Source organism: Protopterus annectens, chromosome 17.part0 (assembly GCF_019279795.1).
Source record: "Protopterus annectens isolate FY-2018-M chromosome 17.part0, PAN1.0, whole genome shotgun sequence".
Taxonomy (NCBI): domain Eukaryota; kingdom Metazoa; phylum Chordata; order Ceratodontiformes; family Protopteridae; genus Protopterus; species Protopterus annectens.
In genome coordinates this window covers 680,719,094-680,737,087 of record NC_056751.1, presented here as the reverse complement: position 1 = coordinate 680,737,087, position 17,994 = coordinate 680,719,094, and the positions used below count along the sequence as shown (strand labels likewise).

The window sequence follows — 17,994 nt, the reverse complement described above, 5'->3', positions numbered from 1 at the left end:
GTTCAGAATCTGCCGGTAATACCACATTGTCTGCATACAGCAGCTTTGTTGATCTGTGCACTCTGAGCTATTTGCTAATGTAGTCCATCAACAGTATGAACAGCAGTGGGCTCAGAACTGAATCCTAATGCATACTCACTGTCACCGGGAACCCCCTCTTATATCCAAACACTGTTCATATTTGTGACATTAGGTTCTTGTACATAGCCTGCACTAACTCTGCTAATGTTTACGGGACTTCAGTCCATCACAGGACTGCCAAAATCAGCATTCTTGGGACCTTGTCATATACTTTAATTCTTTCTTCATCTTTGCTTCTTAACTGTCTTTCTCACTGCAAACATTGAGTCAATTTTGCTGCATCCTGAACTGAATCTGAACTCTTCTCCTATCTTAGTTTCTACTACTCTGTGTATTTATCAGTCACACTTTCCAGAACTTTCAAGACGTGTGACAGGACTTTGATACGTCTATACTGCCCACAGCTGTGAATGACTTCTTTGTTCTTGTACACTGGTGCTAGAATGTGTATTCTCTAGTCATATGGGATGGACATTTCTCTCCATATTGCAATGAGTATCCTTTGGAGCTGTTTCTCCTCTAACTTATCCAATTCCTTCATCATATCTGCTGTGATCTCATCTTTGCCTGCTACTTTCCCTGATTTCATTTGCCTTAGTGCTGTTCTTACTTCTTCTAGGGTGGGCTCCTCTTCTTTTTTCATTATAGGCTGCTTCCGAGGCAGTACAGCTTCTCGGGGGTTTCTTCATTCAGAAGCTACTGGAAGTACATGTTCCATCTCACTGCCTTCTTTATCTTTCTGCCCTTTCTTGCAGTTGATAGTTTCTTTGTACCATTGAGTGAGTTACTTTCTAGAAGCTGGTAGAGTGCTTCTAACGTAGTGTTCTTTGCTATTGCAACTGCTCTCTTAGATTGTTTGTTAAGAAAAACAGTATTCCTTCTTAGCGCAGTCCATCTTTTCCATCTTCCACTTTTACTTCAAATCCTTATTTCATTGATGATTTCCTGGACTTCTGAATTCCATAACAAATTTCCTTATGTACCTTAGTTTCCTACCTGGCTCGGCCACATATCTGTTCTATTGTCCTCATACATGTTGTTTTGAGGTGTTGCCATTCTTCTTCAACTCCACCCATTTCCTCTTCTTCCTGAGGTGCTAGAATCCTAATATTTCCTTGAACTCTTGTAATTTCTCTTCAATCAACTTCCAGATCTTCAGCTTAGTATCTGTTGACAATGGAGCCTTCTCTGACCACAACTTGCAGCTGATTGTGGCAACCAGTGGTTTATACTGTAGGCCAACTGTTTCACTGGGATAACTCTGCAATGGCTGATTCTACCCCAATGCCCTTTCCTTACCAAGAGGAAGCCTACCTGAGCTGCATGTTGGCCACTACATGTTATGTTGTAATTGTCCCTCTTGCTGAGCCATGTGTCGGCCACCATCAAGCCATTTGACAGACAGAAGTCTAGAATGGCCTTTCTTTCTTTTTTCTTCCTATTGCCCCACCCACGTGTACCCAGACAGTCCTTATATCCTGTTCTTCTGTCCCAAAATGGGCATTCAGGTTCCCATTTACCAATACTAACTTATGTTGTCCTGCTCTATCGACTAGGTTCTGCAACTACTGTATGAATAAACTCTTTTCCTTGCTGTTACAAGTCTGATGTGTGGTATATGCTGAGATTGGTCTGATTGACAGGAGTCTGTCACTATTTCCGATGGCATCTCCCACTGAATTCTAAATCCTCTACCTCACCATTATTCCCACACCCATTTTAATCTGTCAATTCCCTGAGTAGATGATACTGGATCCCTAGCGAAGTGGCTTTGCTGAATTGCCCATCTATCTTGTCTACTGGATATACAGGACATCCAGCCTCCTCTTTACCATCATGTCACCCACTTTCAAGCTGTGTCTTGTTGCTGAACCTATATAGAGTGTAGCAATCCTTAGTTCATGTTTATTAAATGGATTAGTTTTATGTACCACTTTGGCTCAGTAGAGCTATCCCAAGTAACCTGAGCAGAGAAACTGGACACAGATGGCCAGTTGTTTATTGACTCAAGGTTGCTGGTGTTTATGGCAGGCACACTCTGGCCAATAGGTGCACACAGACCATCCCAATGTAAGTATAGGTTTCTGGTCTAGGTCAGAGTAGGCCAGGTCCTTAATCTTTCTGTACCAATATCATGTCTTCCATGTCTCTTATAGTTTCAGGTGTGTAGATCTCTCCATTGTCTTGCCTTAAGGGAATAAAGGGGCAAAAGAGGATTGGCATAATGATTAAAGTTTTATTTCACAAACACAAATTACTGGGTTTGATTCTCACCTTTGGTCACTATCTAGTTTACCTCCCTGGGCTATATGAAGAGACATTATGTAGCTCTCAGACTATCAGACTATGTGTCTCAGGTTGGTATATGCCTGGCATTAAGTAACATATTACTTTCATTGAGAATGATCTCACAATATTGACAAAAGATTATCAATTTTAACAACTGGATGAGTTTCTAGTGTCATTCTAAGGGGATTTTTGTCAGCGTGGGAGGACATGAATAACTGACCATGTTGCTTTGTAAGGGACAGAGCGAGATTCAGCACTAGACAACATAGGCAGTTGTCTAGAGCCTGCTGGCTGGAGGGGTTGCCACAACATTTAAGTTTTAATTAAAAAAATGTCTTTTTTAACAGCATTCTTCTTTAGAAATGCACTCTACAGCTGTGCCTGCATCAACACATACATGTGCATCTACATTCCTGCTGTTTCTCTGTGTGCACACACTCATTTAAACATTACTGAAACATTTAGTTCCTTGAGCCAAGAGATAAGTACATTTTTGTAAAATATCCTAGATAGGGGTGGCAAGTTAGTTAATAAACTTGCTCAAGCTCAAACTCTGTACTTCAGTTACAGGAGACAAGAGCCTGAATCCTCTATACCAACTACCGGATTGCTAAAGAGGTTCAGTGCATTTTCAAGGCATTGTGAGCTTCAGGCGAAGATAAATTACTATTGCTCATGCAAAGTCTGTTTTCAACGTGCAACTGTTTTCTTTATAAAATGGCCATCAATGTTTGTGCTGTAGAATTTGCAAGCAGTGCTAGTCAGACAGAAGGTAGTATCTTGCCATTCATGTAAAAGGCTGTGGGTTTTATTCCCACATTATCTAGATGTACTGTTGCTAGTGAGGTGCACTTTGTGTGTGTGGGGGGGGTGCAGTACCCCTGAGTGTGTCCTCCTTTGAATGAGGTGCCTTGAAACCATGAACCTGATGTTGGTTTTCCAGCCTTTCCCTTTGCCAAAATTACCAGCTTTCCAATTTTCTTTTTCTATTTTTTCCTTTTTGTTTAATGTGATACATGCAATTTATTCTTCAAGGGCAGGAGGCATGAATTTGCAGAAGAAACACTGAAATATAAAGTTGATTGGTAGCAGCAACCTCTTCATCCGTTACGGCTATCTTTAATGTTGAATTATTCAAATGACTTATGCAGAGATTGTGCATATTGATGCAGATTGGTGGATTGTAATGACAGAAGCTGGAGTGGCCTTTTATTGTTGAAATATTCTGAAATGGATAGTTTTCTCATTATTAGGCCATATGTTTTGTTTCATTGCTTACTGGAAAAATGTTAAAAACTACACATTTAAAACACACTCTTAACAAGTGGTGCTATATTAAATAAGGAATATCATTTAATAAAATCAGGAAGGTGAATCAAAGAACACATGCATGTATGCATGATCTCAAAATTGTGTGCAAGAAATCCATGGTTTGAAAACAGTCCAAAGATAAACTTAATCTGCCAAACTGGGTTTCAATGCCGTTTCAAGGGCAGGAAAGATTACTCTTCATGCTAAGTCTGTTTTCTTTCAGAGAATGCATTGTTTTGTTTAGCAAATGGCTGTCAGTGTTTGTGTTACAAAATTTGAAATAAAAGTTTTAAGTTAAATCCAAATATCTGTAATAATTGCAGAAATAAAGAAGAAAATAGTCTGCATGCAGAGAGGTTTGAACAGTGGTTATGATAACTGGGGAGAAACAGCCAAGTAATGGGACACTGGAATGGCTATGGGAGGCTTCCGCTGCTGCTTTGGGGGTTACTGATCCATTACCCTGTCTAGAGCCTCATTTGACCATGATCCTGCACTGGCCAGGTATGGTCTACACCTGTCCCCTATAGGCTTTCAAACAGTAGCTAAAACTTTATCCACCCCACATAGAGTTTTTGTTTTTTGTTTTTCTTTTTCCCAGCAATGCCAAATGACAATCCTGCCTACATAGCAAAATCAACTCAATTGAACTGCATACTCTTTCTGCTGAATGCCAGGAGCCTAATCAAAAAACTATAATGCCTACAAGCCCTCTTCACCCTTGAGAATATAGACATTTGTGCATTTAACAAGACATGGTTTAAAACCACAGAGTACCTTGGCAGTGCACAGTTTCAGTGCCCCCCACACTTTTAGAGAAGTAGCTGCATAGCCGGGGGCTAAGGGCAGGAGTGTCTCAATATACATCAGTAACAAGCATACCTATAGGGTGGTCAAACAGGATGACACACTGGAATTTCTCCTTGTGCAGATCACCATAGGTAAAATCCTGTAGAATCATAGTATCATAGGATTATAGGAAGTTACTAGGCTATTGGCCCTGAGGCTCTTACAAGCCTAGCCAAGAATTTAGCCCATGTTCTTACAAGTCAGCTCCCAATGCCCCTGTTCAGCAAGGACACAGGTGGAATCCCAGGGGTGTATTTTCTGCTCCCCATTCAGTTATCCAGGTTGTGCTTAAAAAGGGTTAATGAGGTACTCTGCTTGACGTGGAGTGGGAGTCTTTTCTACAGAAAGGGGAATCTCTGGGACACAAATCTGTCCCACTAACAAGTCCTATTGATGTCACAGACCAGGTCCAGATTGAGCGTGCGGGTTACTTGAGAGGAGCTTGACTTGTGGGTATGCATCAAGGCGGGATCTGAGATTGTTTTGTATGCCAGACAGAGGTCACCTCTGAGGAGTCAGTAGGAGACAGGACCTTTAGCCTGTCTGTGTAGGATAGGTGTTTAAGGCTCTGCATTCGTCTGGTGAGGAACCTCTGTGGTCTGCCCAGCTGTTGCATGTGCTTTGCGAGGTACATGCCGAAGGGGGAGTTGAACTCAATAATAGGTCTTATAAGGGAAGAATACAGGGATATTATGACCACCTTGTCTCTGAATGAGATACCCTCACTAATGAGGTGGGCCATGTAGAAAGCTTTCCAAACAATGAAGGCAATATGGTGTCAAAAGTCAGTTTACTATCAACCTGGGTGCCTAGGTCCCTCACAACTGATTGTGTACAATATCATAGCTAGCTATAGGTCACCTTCCACATCCCAAGATACTCACAACTCATACTTAGTCCTACTGAAGACCCTTACTATGCTACCAAACATCCTACTCATGGGGGGCTTTAACTACCCCTCTATACACTGGGAATCCTACATGGCATTAAATATGCAGGCAATGGGATTCCTATAATTTGTAAATATGAACTCTCTTGACCAGTTAGCACATATGCCCAACAGAGGCTCCAAAATATTGGACTCTGTAACCACAAATATGGGAGAATGCTGCCCCCCATATCATATCCTCCCTGGCATGGTGCAACTATAAAGCTGCCTCCTTCAAAATCAAAATCAACTCAGTAACCCCAGTAAGTCCAGTAACAGTTGGGATCTATTCCAGGGTAAACTACCTTTCATTAAGTGATAGTTTGTCCAAATTCAATGCCTCTAAAAATCCAGAGAACATGGCAGCTTATGCAGAATTGTTCACAGAAACTCTGTACAACCATGTCAGTGGCTCCACAGAGACTGTTGTATCTACCAGAGGTAAGCTCAAAACTAATTCTAGAAACAAACCATCCTGGTGAATTTGGAAATTAAATAGGATATTCAGCAAAAGAAAAAAAAATGTCAAGGCTAAAGTCAGAAAGTATAACTCCCAAAATTGTGATTTACATTCATAATTTAATAAAGACATCTTTGGGAACTGCTAAGGTAGTGCAGAATATGCAATATTATAACTAACTACAGGCAAGGTACAGTTGCTTACTTCATATGTGTGGCTTAAATATACAGGTGAGTTGCAGATTTTTTATTGTTTAACTTCAAGTCTACCTTTTTGAATGTGTATTACGCATTTCTACTGTTTTGCATTATAAAAGCACAATATACCATAACTTATTTAGAATTTAAAAAAAGTGCTTTACATTTCTTTACTTCATTTTAAGTGATAACAATCCCTCCCAACAAAGAAAAATTAGCCTTCTATTTCTCGTAAATGTCTTTTTAGTTTAATTTATAATTATTCTAGGTGAATAAATTAACTGCACACTGTCCTGCTGCAGTGTAACAATGTTTCTTGTATCACCTTCAGGATTTAATGTAAACCACTTGGATATTGCTCCTCGCTATGCCAGTATTCTCATGGGGATCTCCAATGGTGTTGGTACATTATCTGGCATGGTATGTCCGTTGATTGTAGGTGCCATGACGAAACATAAGGTAAATATGTTAACTTATAGTTTTCAGCAATCATTGCCAACAAGTAATATTTATGAAAACTGACTGTTCTACTTCATAAGGAAAATACACTATTCATTTACTGTTTTAATATATTCAGTTATATTTAATATATTCAAATTTATGTCACATCTCTGTGTTTATTCCTTTTTTGTTTGTTTGTTGATGTGTATGTTGCTTGTTTTTGTGTCTTATCTCCAGGTTCTTTATTATTTGTTTGCTTGTTTATTGATTGTTCTTTGTTTATTTATTTGTTTGCTTGTTTATTGATTGTTCTTTATTTATTTGTTTGCTTGTTTAGTGATTGTTCTTTGTTTATTTATTTGTTTGCTTGTTTATTGATTGTTCTTTGTTTATTTATTTGTTTGCTTGTTTATTGATTTAGCTGCATTTGTTAACCAGAGTGACCACCAATGCACTTGTACCTCATTCAGATTCAGTTCATTTATGGAGTCTTTTTTTTGTTAAACTTTCTTAACTTTGCATTATGAAAAGCAACTGACATAATCCAAATATAATTCATTAAGAATAACAAGTTTACCTAAAAATATTTTTGTAGTGCAGCTATATTCTTTAATTCATATTTAGTATAGAGTACTTCTAAAAGTTACATTAAGTCTGCATGGCTTAAGCATAAAGCATTGCTTAAAAATTCTGCAGTAAGGCTCATCAATTTTAACTACATTTTTTAGACACACCATACCCAGTCAGATCCCCAGAACAAAACAGAAGCTACAATTTACTAGTCTGTGTCAGAGGAAGAAACTAATAGAAACTAGAGCATAGCTATTACCATTCCCTAGTTTCCTTCCAATCACAACTAACTGTTTTTCTAGTTTGCATTACCTAATGTAGTGTAAATTAATCTTTGTTTACTGAATGTTATGTACTTTTTTCCCCTAAATGTATATGTGGAGTTTTGCTACATGGGCCTTCACTGTAAAGGGTTCTTTGTATCATATTGGACTTTACTGGTACTTATAAGCAATAAAAATAAATAAATATATAAATAAGCAATTTGTAAGCATCACTAAGGCACAGTCTGACAAAGTGAGTGAAAATGATCATGCTTTTCCTAGACTTTGTGGCAGCAGAAATTCCATATTATATATCAGTTCTGAAAGTAGACAAACCTGAGTCACCTGTGTTGTAGTTATGGCTTCATCCATCTAAACCCATGGATCTGATTAAATGAAAAGTTTGCAGTTTTAAGGGCATAGAATATTATAAAGATGTGTGTGTATTCTAGCATGACAACATTAAATATCATCTATGATATTCAGAACATAAGAGTACACTGGAAAAAGTAAGAAGAAAATTTCAGAATTAAGCAAAAGTTTTAGCCAAAGTAAAACTGCTTTATTACTATATGTGACAGAAGATCAGATATATAACTTATATGAATTCTTGGCAGAACAAAATGAGGGATTCCAAGATGTGTTTGACACGTCGCAGATGATTAAGCCTAAGTGCTTCTCATAAGATGCTTCCTGTACTCAAGGGTTTGATCACTCAACCTCCAATTAACTAGTGTGTGAATCTGTGCAGGTCACTGGGGAGTGCTCAGAGGCAACTGGGGAACTGAGCTAAGGTTGTCAATGGCCTACTGAATTGTATGCCTTGAACTATCTATGAACCTATGGACTTAAACTAAATAATCAGTATGAGCCCCTAAAATTTTAAATGATGTGAATATAAATGTAAGAGAGAATGGTGCTAAGTCCACACACATTCATTAATTTATTACTCTAGACTGAAGGTAGTAGCCATGAAGACGCAGCTAATACAGACATAGTGTGGCAGAGTTATAAGGATGGCGATAGCTGAGCTTGGAGTGATCCATACCAAGTTTCTAGAATGTACCACATCCCCTGACAATTCATACATTCAGACAAAGGAGACTGAGGACTATAAAGATGGTGAAGTTAATAAAAATAAAAACAGAGATCGTAAAACAAGAGCACATTAAATTAGAAGAGTAGATAGAAATACATATTTTACAGTACAGCAGAAGAGACAAAGTTAGAACAGTGCAACTACTGCTGTAGACCACCATATAAGGGAATAGTGTTCAGCATTAGAAAAAGTGTATGCAAAAAACAAGGAAAATCATTTTGCCAGGGTATGTGAAAAGTAATAGAAAAAAATAAATATGTAAATAAATAAATCAAAACAAAAAAATCTAACAGGAAAAAACACTAATTCCTGTGCAGCACATGCAAACTCCAGCAACAACACAGCTATTCACAAAGACTACAAAACATTCCTGTTCTCCTCAGTCACTGAAAGAAGCAAATACATTTTTGTCAAGAACCTCCATAATACAAAATTTAAACAGCAACAACTCTCAGTACTTTCCACTAGCAGAATATGCTGTAACATTCTACTTAAAAATATCAGTTAAACAAACTAAAAAGCTACTAAAAAACCCAAATTCTACTTTAAATAAATTCAGTACCCTTCACCCTAGCTTCCTTTGAAGATCAGCTGAATGTAGTGTCAAGCCCCTCACCCATGTCTTCAATATCTCCCTTACTTTTGGAATTGTACCCCCAACCCACAAGCATTCTAATAATGATTCCTGTACCAAACATTACATCTCCCAAGGCATAGAAATACTATACCCCTTTTTCTGATTTTTATCCTTTTGCCAACATCTTTGACAAACTCCATTATAAGCAAGAATTGTAACACATCAAGAGCTATGGGCTTTTATCAGATAACCACCATAGCTTTAATAATGCCTTTAGCACTAGCACTGCTTTACTTACAGCAAAAGATAAAAACATACTACAATACAAATGGCGGGCTACTTACAGCAGGAATCTTTACTGATAAGACTTTTGAGACGTTAGACCATGCGCTCCTACTTCACAAAATGAAATGGCATAATTTTAGTGATAAAACTATCAAGAGGTTTACAAAGAATCTTGCAAATAGGACCATTCAAATCTATCACATCGGTCAGTACTCAAGTCAAGGCAGGCATAATATGCGGATGCCACAAGGCTTTGTACTTGGCCAACCCCTCTTCATCCTTTCTATCAATGACCTAACATTAGACTTTCTAATGCTAGAACATATTTATATCCTACTCCTTAAAGACAAAAAGCTTGATACTCAACTTCAAAAACAACTACAAACTAACATCTCTACACTTTGCAGGTGGTCATTAGATAACAAACTGTTGATTAACCCAAATAAAACAAATCTGATGCTTTTCATTTACCCACAAAAGTTATCATTCCTAAGAACAATATTCAGGGCCTCAAAGAAACATTATACCCATTGTCCCTAAATATAACTACTTAAGGATCACAGTGCACTCTTCTCTTAGCTTCATTACTCATACAGATAACGTTCTAACTAAAACCCTATTTCAACTCAAGGTATGCTATATGTCTCCAGTAGCTCTAGAAGCTAGATAAAATGACCTTCTTCCTAAGATTGATTACTGCTTACCAATACTAATTTTACACTCTGCTGACAACAGCCAAAAGATACAAGTTGCAGAAAACAAGATTTTTAGATTTGTCTTACTAGGTAATTCCCAATCCCACCACAGCGATCTCATTAAGGGAACTCTATTGGCTGCCAGTTAATGATAGGGCATCTTTCTTGCTCATCTACCTAATTTTGAAAAATCATAAACCTAGGATACTGCCTGCCTTTAAGAAGTAAATAACCCTTCAGAGAATCACCATGCCATTAAGGTTTACCCATGACGATGGCATCATGCTCAACTGGTGCAAATTCAAGAACACGATAGGTAAGAAGGCCTTATCACAACTAGGGCATGCCACTTTGAACCATTTGTGAAGTACAATTAGATCAGTAACCGCTCTGGAAAAATTCCAAAAATATAAAATGCAAGAAAATACAATCTGTTAAATTATAGCCTAGTCAACAAACTCGAAAAGGTAAATATAGCTGTTTATGCTGTTTGCAAAAAAGAAGAAACAGAAGATAAAAAGATGGGAGTGAAAGGGAGAGTATATACATAATAAGAACATTTGAGATTCAGTTTGGGCAGATTGTGTATGAGTCTGAACCAAACAAAGATTGTGGTGTTAAAGCAATGCAAAGTGAAATAGGGGCTCCCTACAGAAAAAAAATCAAGCCTAGCAGTGCTAATCCTCAAAGTCCTGTGAAACAGATTAAAAAAACAGAACCACAGTAAAAGTAGAGCACCACCGTTTTCCTTTAAACTTGTTTTTACAGGGGCAACCTCCCTGCTCCCACAATCTAGGTGGCAAAATCCCACTCCACTAAACATATATCTGAGATGACAACACCTTATAGAAAAGGAAACATTCCAAGAAATGGCAGTCTTACACTTAATGTATATATTTCCACATTTTCAGACATTTAGTCTTGACATTCTGGGGATTGAACTAATGAGTCTCAGGATTTTAAGCGGTTACCAATATGTCTGTCCAAAAGTGCTAGGATATTCGTCTGCTTTGTGTTCTGAATCTTGTGAGACATAATATACCGACGGTGCCTGTTCGCTGTTGCTGCACACTAATCACAATCTCTTGTGAGTCTAACAGTGGCTAACTAGAGAGACTTCTCTGGGTTTATCTGAGTGTCTGTTTGTAATTTCATCTTGATCACCATGTTGGCAGTTTTCCAGTTGAAATGATAAGGGTATTAAGGAGAAACATAGCACTTATAAACTGAGAGGCACTTGTTGATCTAGTAGCAGTAACACCAACACAATTTGATGGAGCCCTTGGTTTTAAATCCCAACTGAGAGCTATCCTTTCACTTCTGTGATTTTAACAGAACCTAAGCAGAGGATTTTTTTTTGTTGTTTTTATGAGTGCATTTGTAATTTGACTTGACAAAATAACAGTAATTTACACACTCTTATGTGCTGTATTTCTACCTCTCCATAAAATGTTTGTTGATCTTAGAAACCTGGAGACACTGGGGACTGATATTATACAACAACCCCCCATTAATATTCAAAAACATGCACGCTGATTGGTCAGCGTGCACGTTGTAAATCCAAGTTATAGTAATGGAAAAAGGTCCAGTTGCCCAGACCTTTTCCATTACGAAAACTCTTGTTTTACAGCAACACTGTCTCAATGTTAAACGAGTTTAACATAGCGAGACAGCATTAAAAAAAGCAACATAGATTCTTTGTTGCTTTTTTTAAATCTGCCTCGCTACGTTAAACACATTTAACATTGCGAAACAGTTTGTAAAAAGCAACAGAGATCTTGCTTTCTACATTGCTTTTTTCAAAATTGTCTCGCTATGTTAAATGGGTTTGACATAGCTAGACAGCTTTAAAATAAGCAACAGAGATTCTGTTGCTTTTTTTAAAGCTGTCTCGCTATGTTAAACCCATTTAATGTAGCAAAACAGTTTGTAAAAAGCTACAGAGATCTTGCTTTCTCCATTGCTTTTGCTCACAGCTCTGATGTACTGCATAGGCGTACGCATGTGCAGTACATCAGAACTGCTGCAGAATACCAGACAGCTGTGGAAGGGCAGCAAGGAGTCATTATACAATGCCATTATTTAAGAAAAGTAATTTTTTTTTCTTAAATAATGTCATTGTATAATAGCAATAACCCACTTCTGGGTGTGGGTAATGCTGGATTTATCCACGGTTGGCTTTGTTTGGCCACTTGGGCTTCGCCCTCATGAACAAACCACACCAACCATGGATAAATCCAGCATTACCCACACCCAGGCGTGGGTTATTGCTATAATATACCACATTTTAATAGCTATAAACTAAGAATTGCACACAGAAAGATGACTCCACTTTTATGACAAACAAATGGGCTAGAGGAAAGCTTACTGCAAAAAGCAACAATTAAATTGTATGCTGAGACCACTTATGGAATCCATTCTTCCTGCTGCTGAAACTATACACATAAGTGTGCTGTACAAACAGAACTTCAGAAACAAGATATCTTATATAGCCAAGCAAGGGTGAGAAATCATGAAAGCATAAAAAGGGTGTTATGAGAGTAAGAGGCAATGCAAGCATGACTCATTTTTTCACTTTTGAACCCCTACAAGATAAATATGATAAAAAAGTCAGTGTGTACTATGCTAAACTGAAAACACCCTCCACTCCCATCAAGCATTATTCTTTTCTGAGCCCCTCGTGTGACACATTGGTGAGTGAAAGAGCAATCACTGTGAGTCTAAACATTGACATTAAGACAACAGGTACAAATTGTCAGTGAAATATTAACAAACATTCAAACTATTGCACTGGGAAAATCTAAGGCAGCTCCAAAGACACTTATACTTACATGGCAATATTTGTTCAACTGTCACAACATGCAGAAATTTAGTTCTCATTGCCCCCCTTGCGCCCATTGGTTAGTAGATGGTTGCCCATTTCTACCAAACAGCCAATCAGGAACATTTTGGTTTATTCACATTCTCAAGCTAATAACTTATTTCACTACTAACAGAGGAAAACTCTGAAACTTGTATCTAGTTCCAGAAAAAAAACAACTTTAAAAATGGTCCGATCCACATCTGATAAAATTTATTGACATACAAAAATAATTAAAAATAAAGTATTAAGCGCTTTCATCTCTGCTAAGGAGACTTCATCAGAATACAGTTCTTACCATTGCCTCTACCATTTTTATACAAATGTGTAAATTAACTCATTGATTGTACCACCAATCAAATTTCATTTAGCATATGTTAATCATTGACATTTAAAAAGACACCTTTACCAAGACATCATAAAACACTTTATGAACAGTGAAAATAAAATGAAATAAATTAACCTATGTATTTCGTTCTTTCTAATCATAAATATGCATGTTTTTAATATATTTTAAAAACATCTTAAAATAGTTAACAATTTAAGTTATAATACTGGCCCTTTCTACCAACATGGGTGTTATGGATACTGTTTCATTCAACCCTGGCGGGAACATAGCTGCTAGCTTCAGCTGCCAAACAGTTTCTTTCTTTTTTAACAGATTCTTCCAATCCCCCCCTCTAGGGTTCAAATTGACCTTATCCAGAATTCCAAAAGAAAACTTTGTAAATACAGGACAAATAAGGGAATGCTTGTATATATTTTATTTGTTTTCACCAGTGTTCACTATATATTTTATTTGTTTTCACCAGTGTTCACTATATATTTTATTTGTTTTCACCAGTGTTCACTATATATTTTATTTGTGTCTAGTTCCACCAAAGTGTGTACAAAGCAAACTCAGACCATGGACTAAAATATTTTAACTGCTTTCTCAAATTATGAAATAATGTTTTCAACATAACTCTACTTCAACAAACTTATGAAAAACAAGTACGTCTAAAACATTGCCTATATTTTGTTTTTTAACATAACTTGTATCAAGGAATTTTGAAGTAAATATGATGAGGAAAGTAGCAACCCGGTGTGAAATGCATATATTGCTGCTTGTGACAGTCTCATAAAGTTTGCTTCCTAATACAATAGACTTTTTAGTAATACTTACCTTAATGTTCTCCTTAAACTATAATAGATATACATGTACAACATCTGTCTTAGAGAATCACCTTCCAGCATGAAATGAAAAGGATGCTTTTTGAGCTGTTTACAATTATTGCTGTCCAGCTACAATTATTAGTTTTGGTTTTATTCTTTCATTAGTTTAGTTTTTTCCTTGCAGTGTGAATCTGGTTCAGTAGAAGTCAAGAACATTTTGCTTTTACTAAGATACATGTTTTAAAGGGTCCTAGACACTTCAATTACATAATGATATTTTACATTTATGTGGTGATTTTGTATGGTATTATTATATAAAATATTGTGCACGTTTACATTTTTAAAAAGATCTCCTTTGAAATTGTTAGTTATATATACAAGCTAGAACTGCTGTTGAAAATTTAAAGTAGTATTCTGCTTGGAAGGCAAAACTACACTATTGCTTTCATGTTGTACATTCAACGTATCCTGTATTTTTGCCCACAGACACGAGAGGAGTGGCAGTATGTCTTCCTGATTGCCTCACTGGTCCACTATGGTGGTGTCCTTTTCTATGGCATTTTTGCATCTGGAGAAAAGCAGCCATGGGCAGAGCCTGAGCAGATGACTGAAGAAAAATGTGGCTTCATTCATGAAGATGAGTTGGCGGAAGAGACTGAGGACTATATGCAAGGTGGATATGGTAGCTATGGTTCCACCAAAACCACCAATGTTGTCAATGGTGGTTGGACAGCTGACTGGGATAAGAAAGAAGAATTTATACAGGATAAAGGAGAAGATTCTTATATGTATGGGGATGTGGCTGATAGGGACTTATCTTGAAAATACAATGGTTGCAGCTGAACTCCAGAAGCACCAGATCCAACATGTTTTTTTTTGTAAGACATTCACTTGATAATTGAGCCATTCTCTCTAATTAATGAGTTCTGAAACTTGTTGATAGTTCCAACTTCCCCTTCCCAAAGGCGGCCTCCCCTGTTCACATAAACGAAGCAGGGTTACTCCGCATTGTGTTATACAGTGTAGAAGTGTTTGTCTGTGGAACATTCAACATAACTCCACCAACACCAACAAAAAAAACTAGACTGTCGTATTGCATGTTAGTGTATTGTTGGGGGGAGAGGTTGAGTAGAAAAAGAAAGAAAAATTCATATTTTGAGATCAATTACATTTTGATTACCTGACTCACTAAGTTCACATTTGTTATAAAAATGAAAACCAAAAACTGTTTCTAATTATAAAGAATACAGTTTTGAGAAATACTGTAAATACCTTAGAAAGTGGATGGTTCACAACTCACCATATGATGATTTATGACGGTATACGTCATTGTTAGCAGAAAAATTTGGAGACTAGAGAAAATATGCCTCTACTTGACATCCCCTAGTGATAAAGATGGCTTGGTACCAAGTATGAGCATTATAAGAAATGCTTAAAAATGAAGTGCACAGGCTACAACATGACCCAGTTTCAGAGTAATATAGCTTTAATATATGATGATTAAGAAATCATTTTTACTCACCTCTTTTATTTTTGGGCACTTTATTTGATACATAATCTATTTGGGTACACATTAATCAACTGCCAACCTGCACATTCTGGCAGTTTTATTGCTGGTGAGGTACCTGTTAATGATGTAGTAATATTTCTAATGAATAGATGCATTATAAGGCCAGATGGTGTTTTCACCTGCCACTTTTTGCTGATGCAGAAGTAGTGATACACTGTGCTTGTGATATAAACAATATATCACAGGGTCGCGACCACTATATGGGCGGAAGCATACTCACAAGTGAAGAGAGGAGAGTACAGACATCACTTTAGTCGACTTTATGCCTTTCCTCACCCTCCTCACAGAAGATAAGGCATATCTGCTGGTGACAACAAATGAGGTTACTTTAAGGCACCTTAAACCTCATGCATTGCAAAATAACCCACATGCTTTCTTGTTGGCTAATTATACTGATAGAAATGAATGCAGCATCTCAATTCAGTGTGCCAACACATATTTAAACATCATTCTTGGTTATCTGTCTACCATGTACTATATTCAGTATTACATTTTATTTGGAGACTGTCAGAGAAGAAGTTAGTTAACAAAGTGCTGCATATTTGTCAAAAGCACATTAACTATTTTGATATTTCTACAAGGTAGACTGCTGCATGCTAACCTGGAGTATAATATTGTGGGTATCCTCTACTTTAAAAAGACAATTTTAGGAATCAGCAAGTAACCTGATATAAAATTTTTCATATAGCTCTTAGGTTGTCTTTAACAAAACATTTTGTGTTTCTGCTTAAGTATTAAAAAAGCAGCAACTTCATTATTACAATTACAAAGTAAATTACATTTACCAGTGACAATTTCTAGGTTTAGTTTTATAAAAAAATGCAAATCAAAAGTTTTATCAGAATACTTCCTAAGCACAAACCTGATCTTAGCACAAAAAAGTTCCATCTGGATGTAAGCACACAGCATGAGGGAAAACAAAGGATTTCTTTCTTTTTTAATTTTAGTAACTATCAGGAAGATAGGAAGATTTTAATATATGTTTCAAGGGCTTGTTTATTTTTATTATTTTTTAGGTAAACACTGACGCTGTCTGTTGTAAGCCTCTTTCCGAGTAAGATGGGGAAGGCAGACATTTTTGTGGTTGGTACTATTTTAGTAAAGTAGGAAAAGTTAATCATGCCATTAAAGTTTAAAATTTTTCACAGTCAAAGGTGTCATGCGCTATTTGTTATCCAGATGAGGAAAGATTAACAGTAACATCCCATTTTCCAGGTTTACAAACCAGATAACACCATAGGTGTACATTTTGGGTATTGTATGAAGGGTCACTCTTTACTGCATAAACTTAGCCCTTTGGAAACTGAGCTCATGGCTTTCCCACTTAATGATAGGTGAATACCCCAGCCAGCTGAGCCATGCTGCACTGTTATGTCTTGCTACTATAAAACAGGTAATGGAGATTCATTTGAAAAGAATGCTGGATACAGCATGCAGATTACAGCTGTTGTTTGAGGTGTTCCTCTGTTTGTAAAGGCCAATATAATATCTCTTAACTCACTTCCATGACAAATTTGTGAACGTCAGGCAAGTGATTGTTGAACATTGCTCTTTTCCTGCTATCCCATTTGCAGTAATATTGCAGAATAGCCAGGATGTCTGCATTCCATAGCACCATAAATCCTGGAGGCTGCCCCTATACTGAGCAGCTGTGTTGATCCACGTATCTGCATATATGTTAGTCATGTTACCTAGCAAAGGGATGGTTACTTGGCCTACTTCCAGTATCAGCGTTCATGGATACACCTTATTATCAAGCCAGGAAAAATGAGGAAAGGCAAGAAATTCTATTTAAAAAAGGAAAAGAAATATTAGAGTGGTAGTGAAGCAAACATGGTGGTATGTGATCCAAACTGCATAAAAATCTTGGCATCCATGTTGTTCTGTCTAGGTTCAATCAATGCCAGCCCTGGTGCATCAGAATCATTTATGGAGGCATTGGTGTTTACAACTGTCAGTACTGCTGCCTATGAAGTGTGTTCCTTTTGAGCTGCTAACTGATGCAAGGAAAAGGCTACATAATCTAACTGCTGCTGTACGTACAGCTCTGTCTGTTTATCTTCCATTCTGCCTCTGCATACCTCTGTTTATAGCTCTTTCTGTCTAGTTGTCTATCTGGATATCTCAAAAACTATCATTTTTTTTTTAAAGGAAGCCTATTATATACTTCAGTAATTTGGTTAGGGTAGCACCTTATGCATGTGTGGTTGGAACTCACAGCCATGTTTCCAAAGTTGCATTTAAATGCTCTTCCTTCTAGATTTATCCTGTGGTGCTTGCAACTAATAAAGTGCTCTTTACCTTGTGTAGGTAGGAGGTGATAAACTCATGTGAGTATCTGTGTATGTGTGTATGTGTTCGCAT

At 37.1% G+C, this 17,994-nt stretch overlaps 1 protein-coding gene across 1 annotated transcript in view; it reads left to right on the top strand.

Moving 5' to 3' along the window:
* Nucleotides 1-16,783, top strand: part of SLC17A7 (solute carrier family 17 member 7) — a 741,037-nt gene extending 724,254 nt beyond the window's left edge. The window contains exons 11-12 of the mRNA XM_044059515.1: nucleotides 6,447-6,574; nucleotides 14,547-16,783. Coding sequence (XP_043915450.1) covers nucleotides 6,447-6,574; nucleotides 14,547-14,882 — 464 coding nt within the window. The 3' untranslated portion in view covers nucleotides 14,883-16,783. The remainder of the gene's footprint in view (nucleotides 1-6,446; nucleotides 6,575-14,546) is intronic.
* The last annotated feature ends 1,211 nt before the right edge of the window (nucleotides 16,784-17,994 follow it).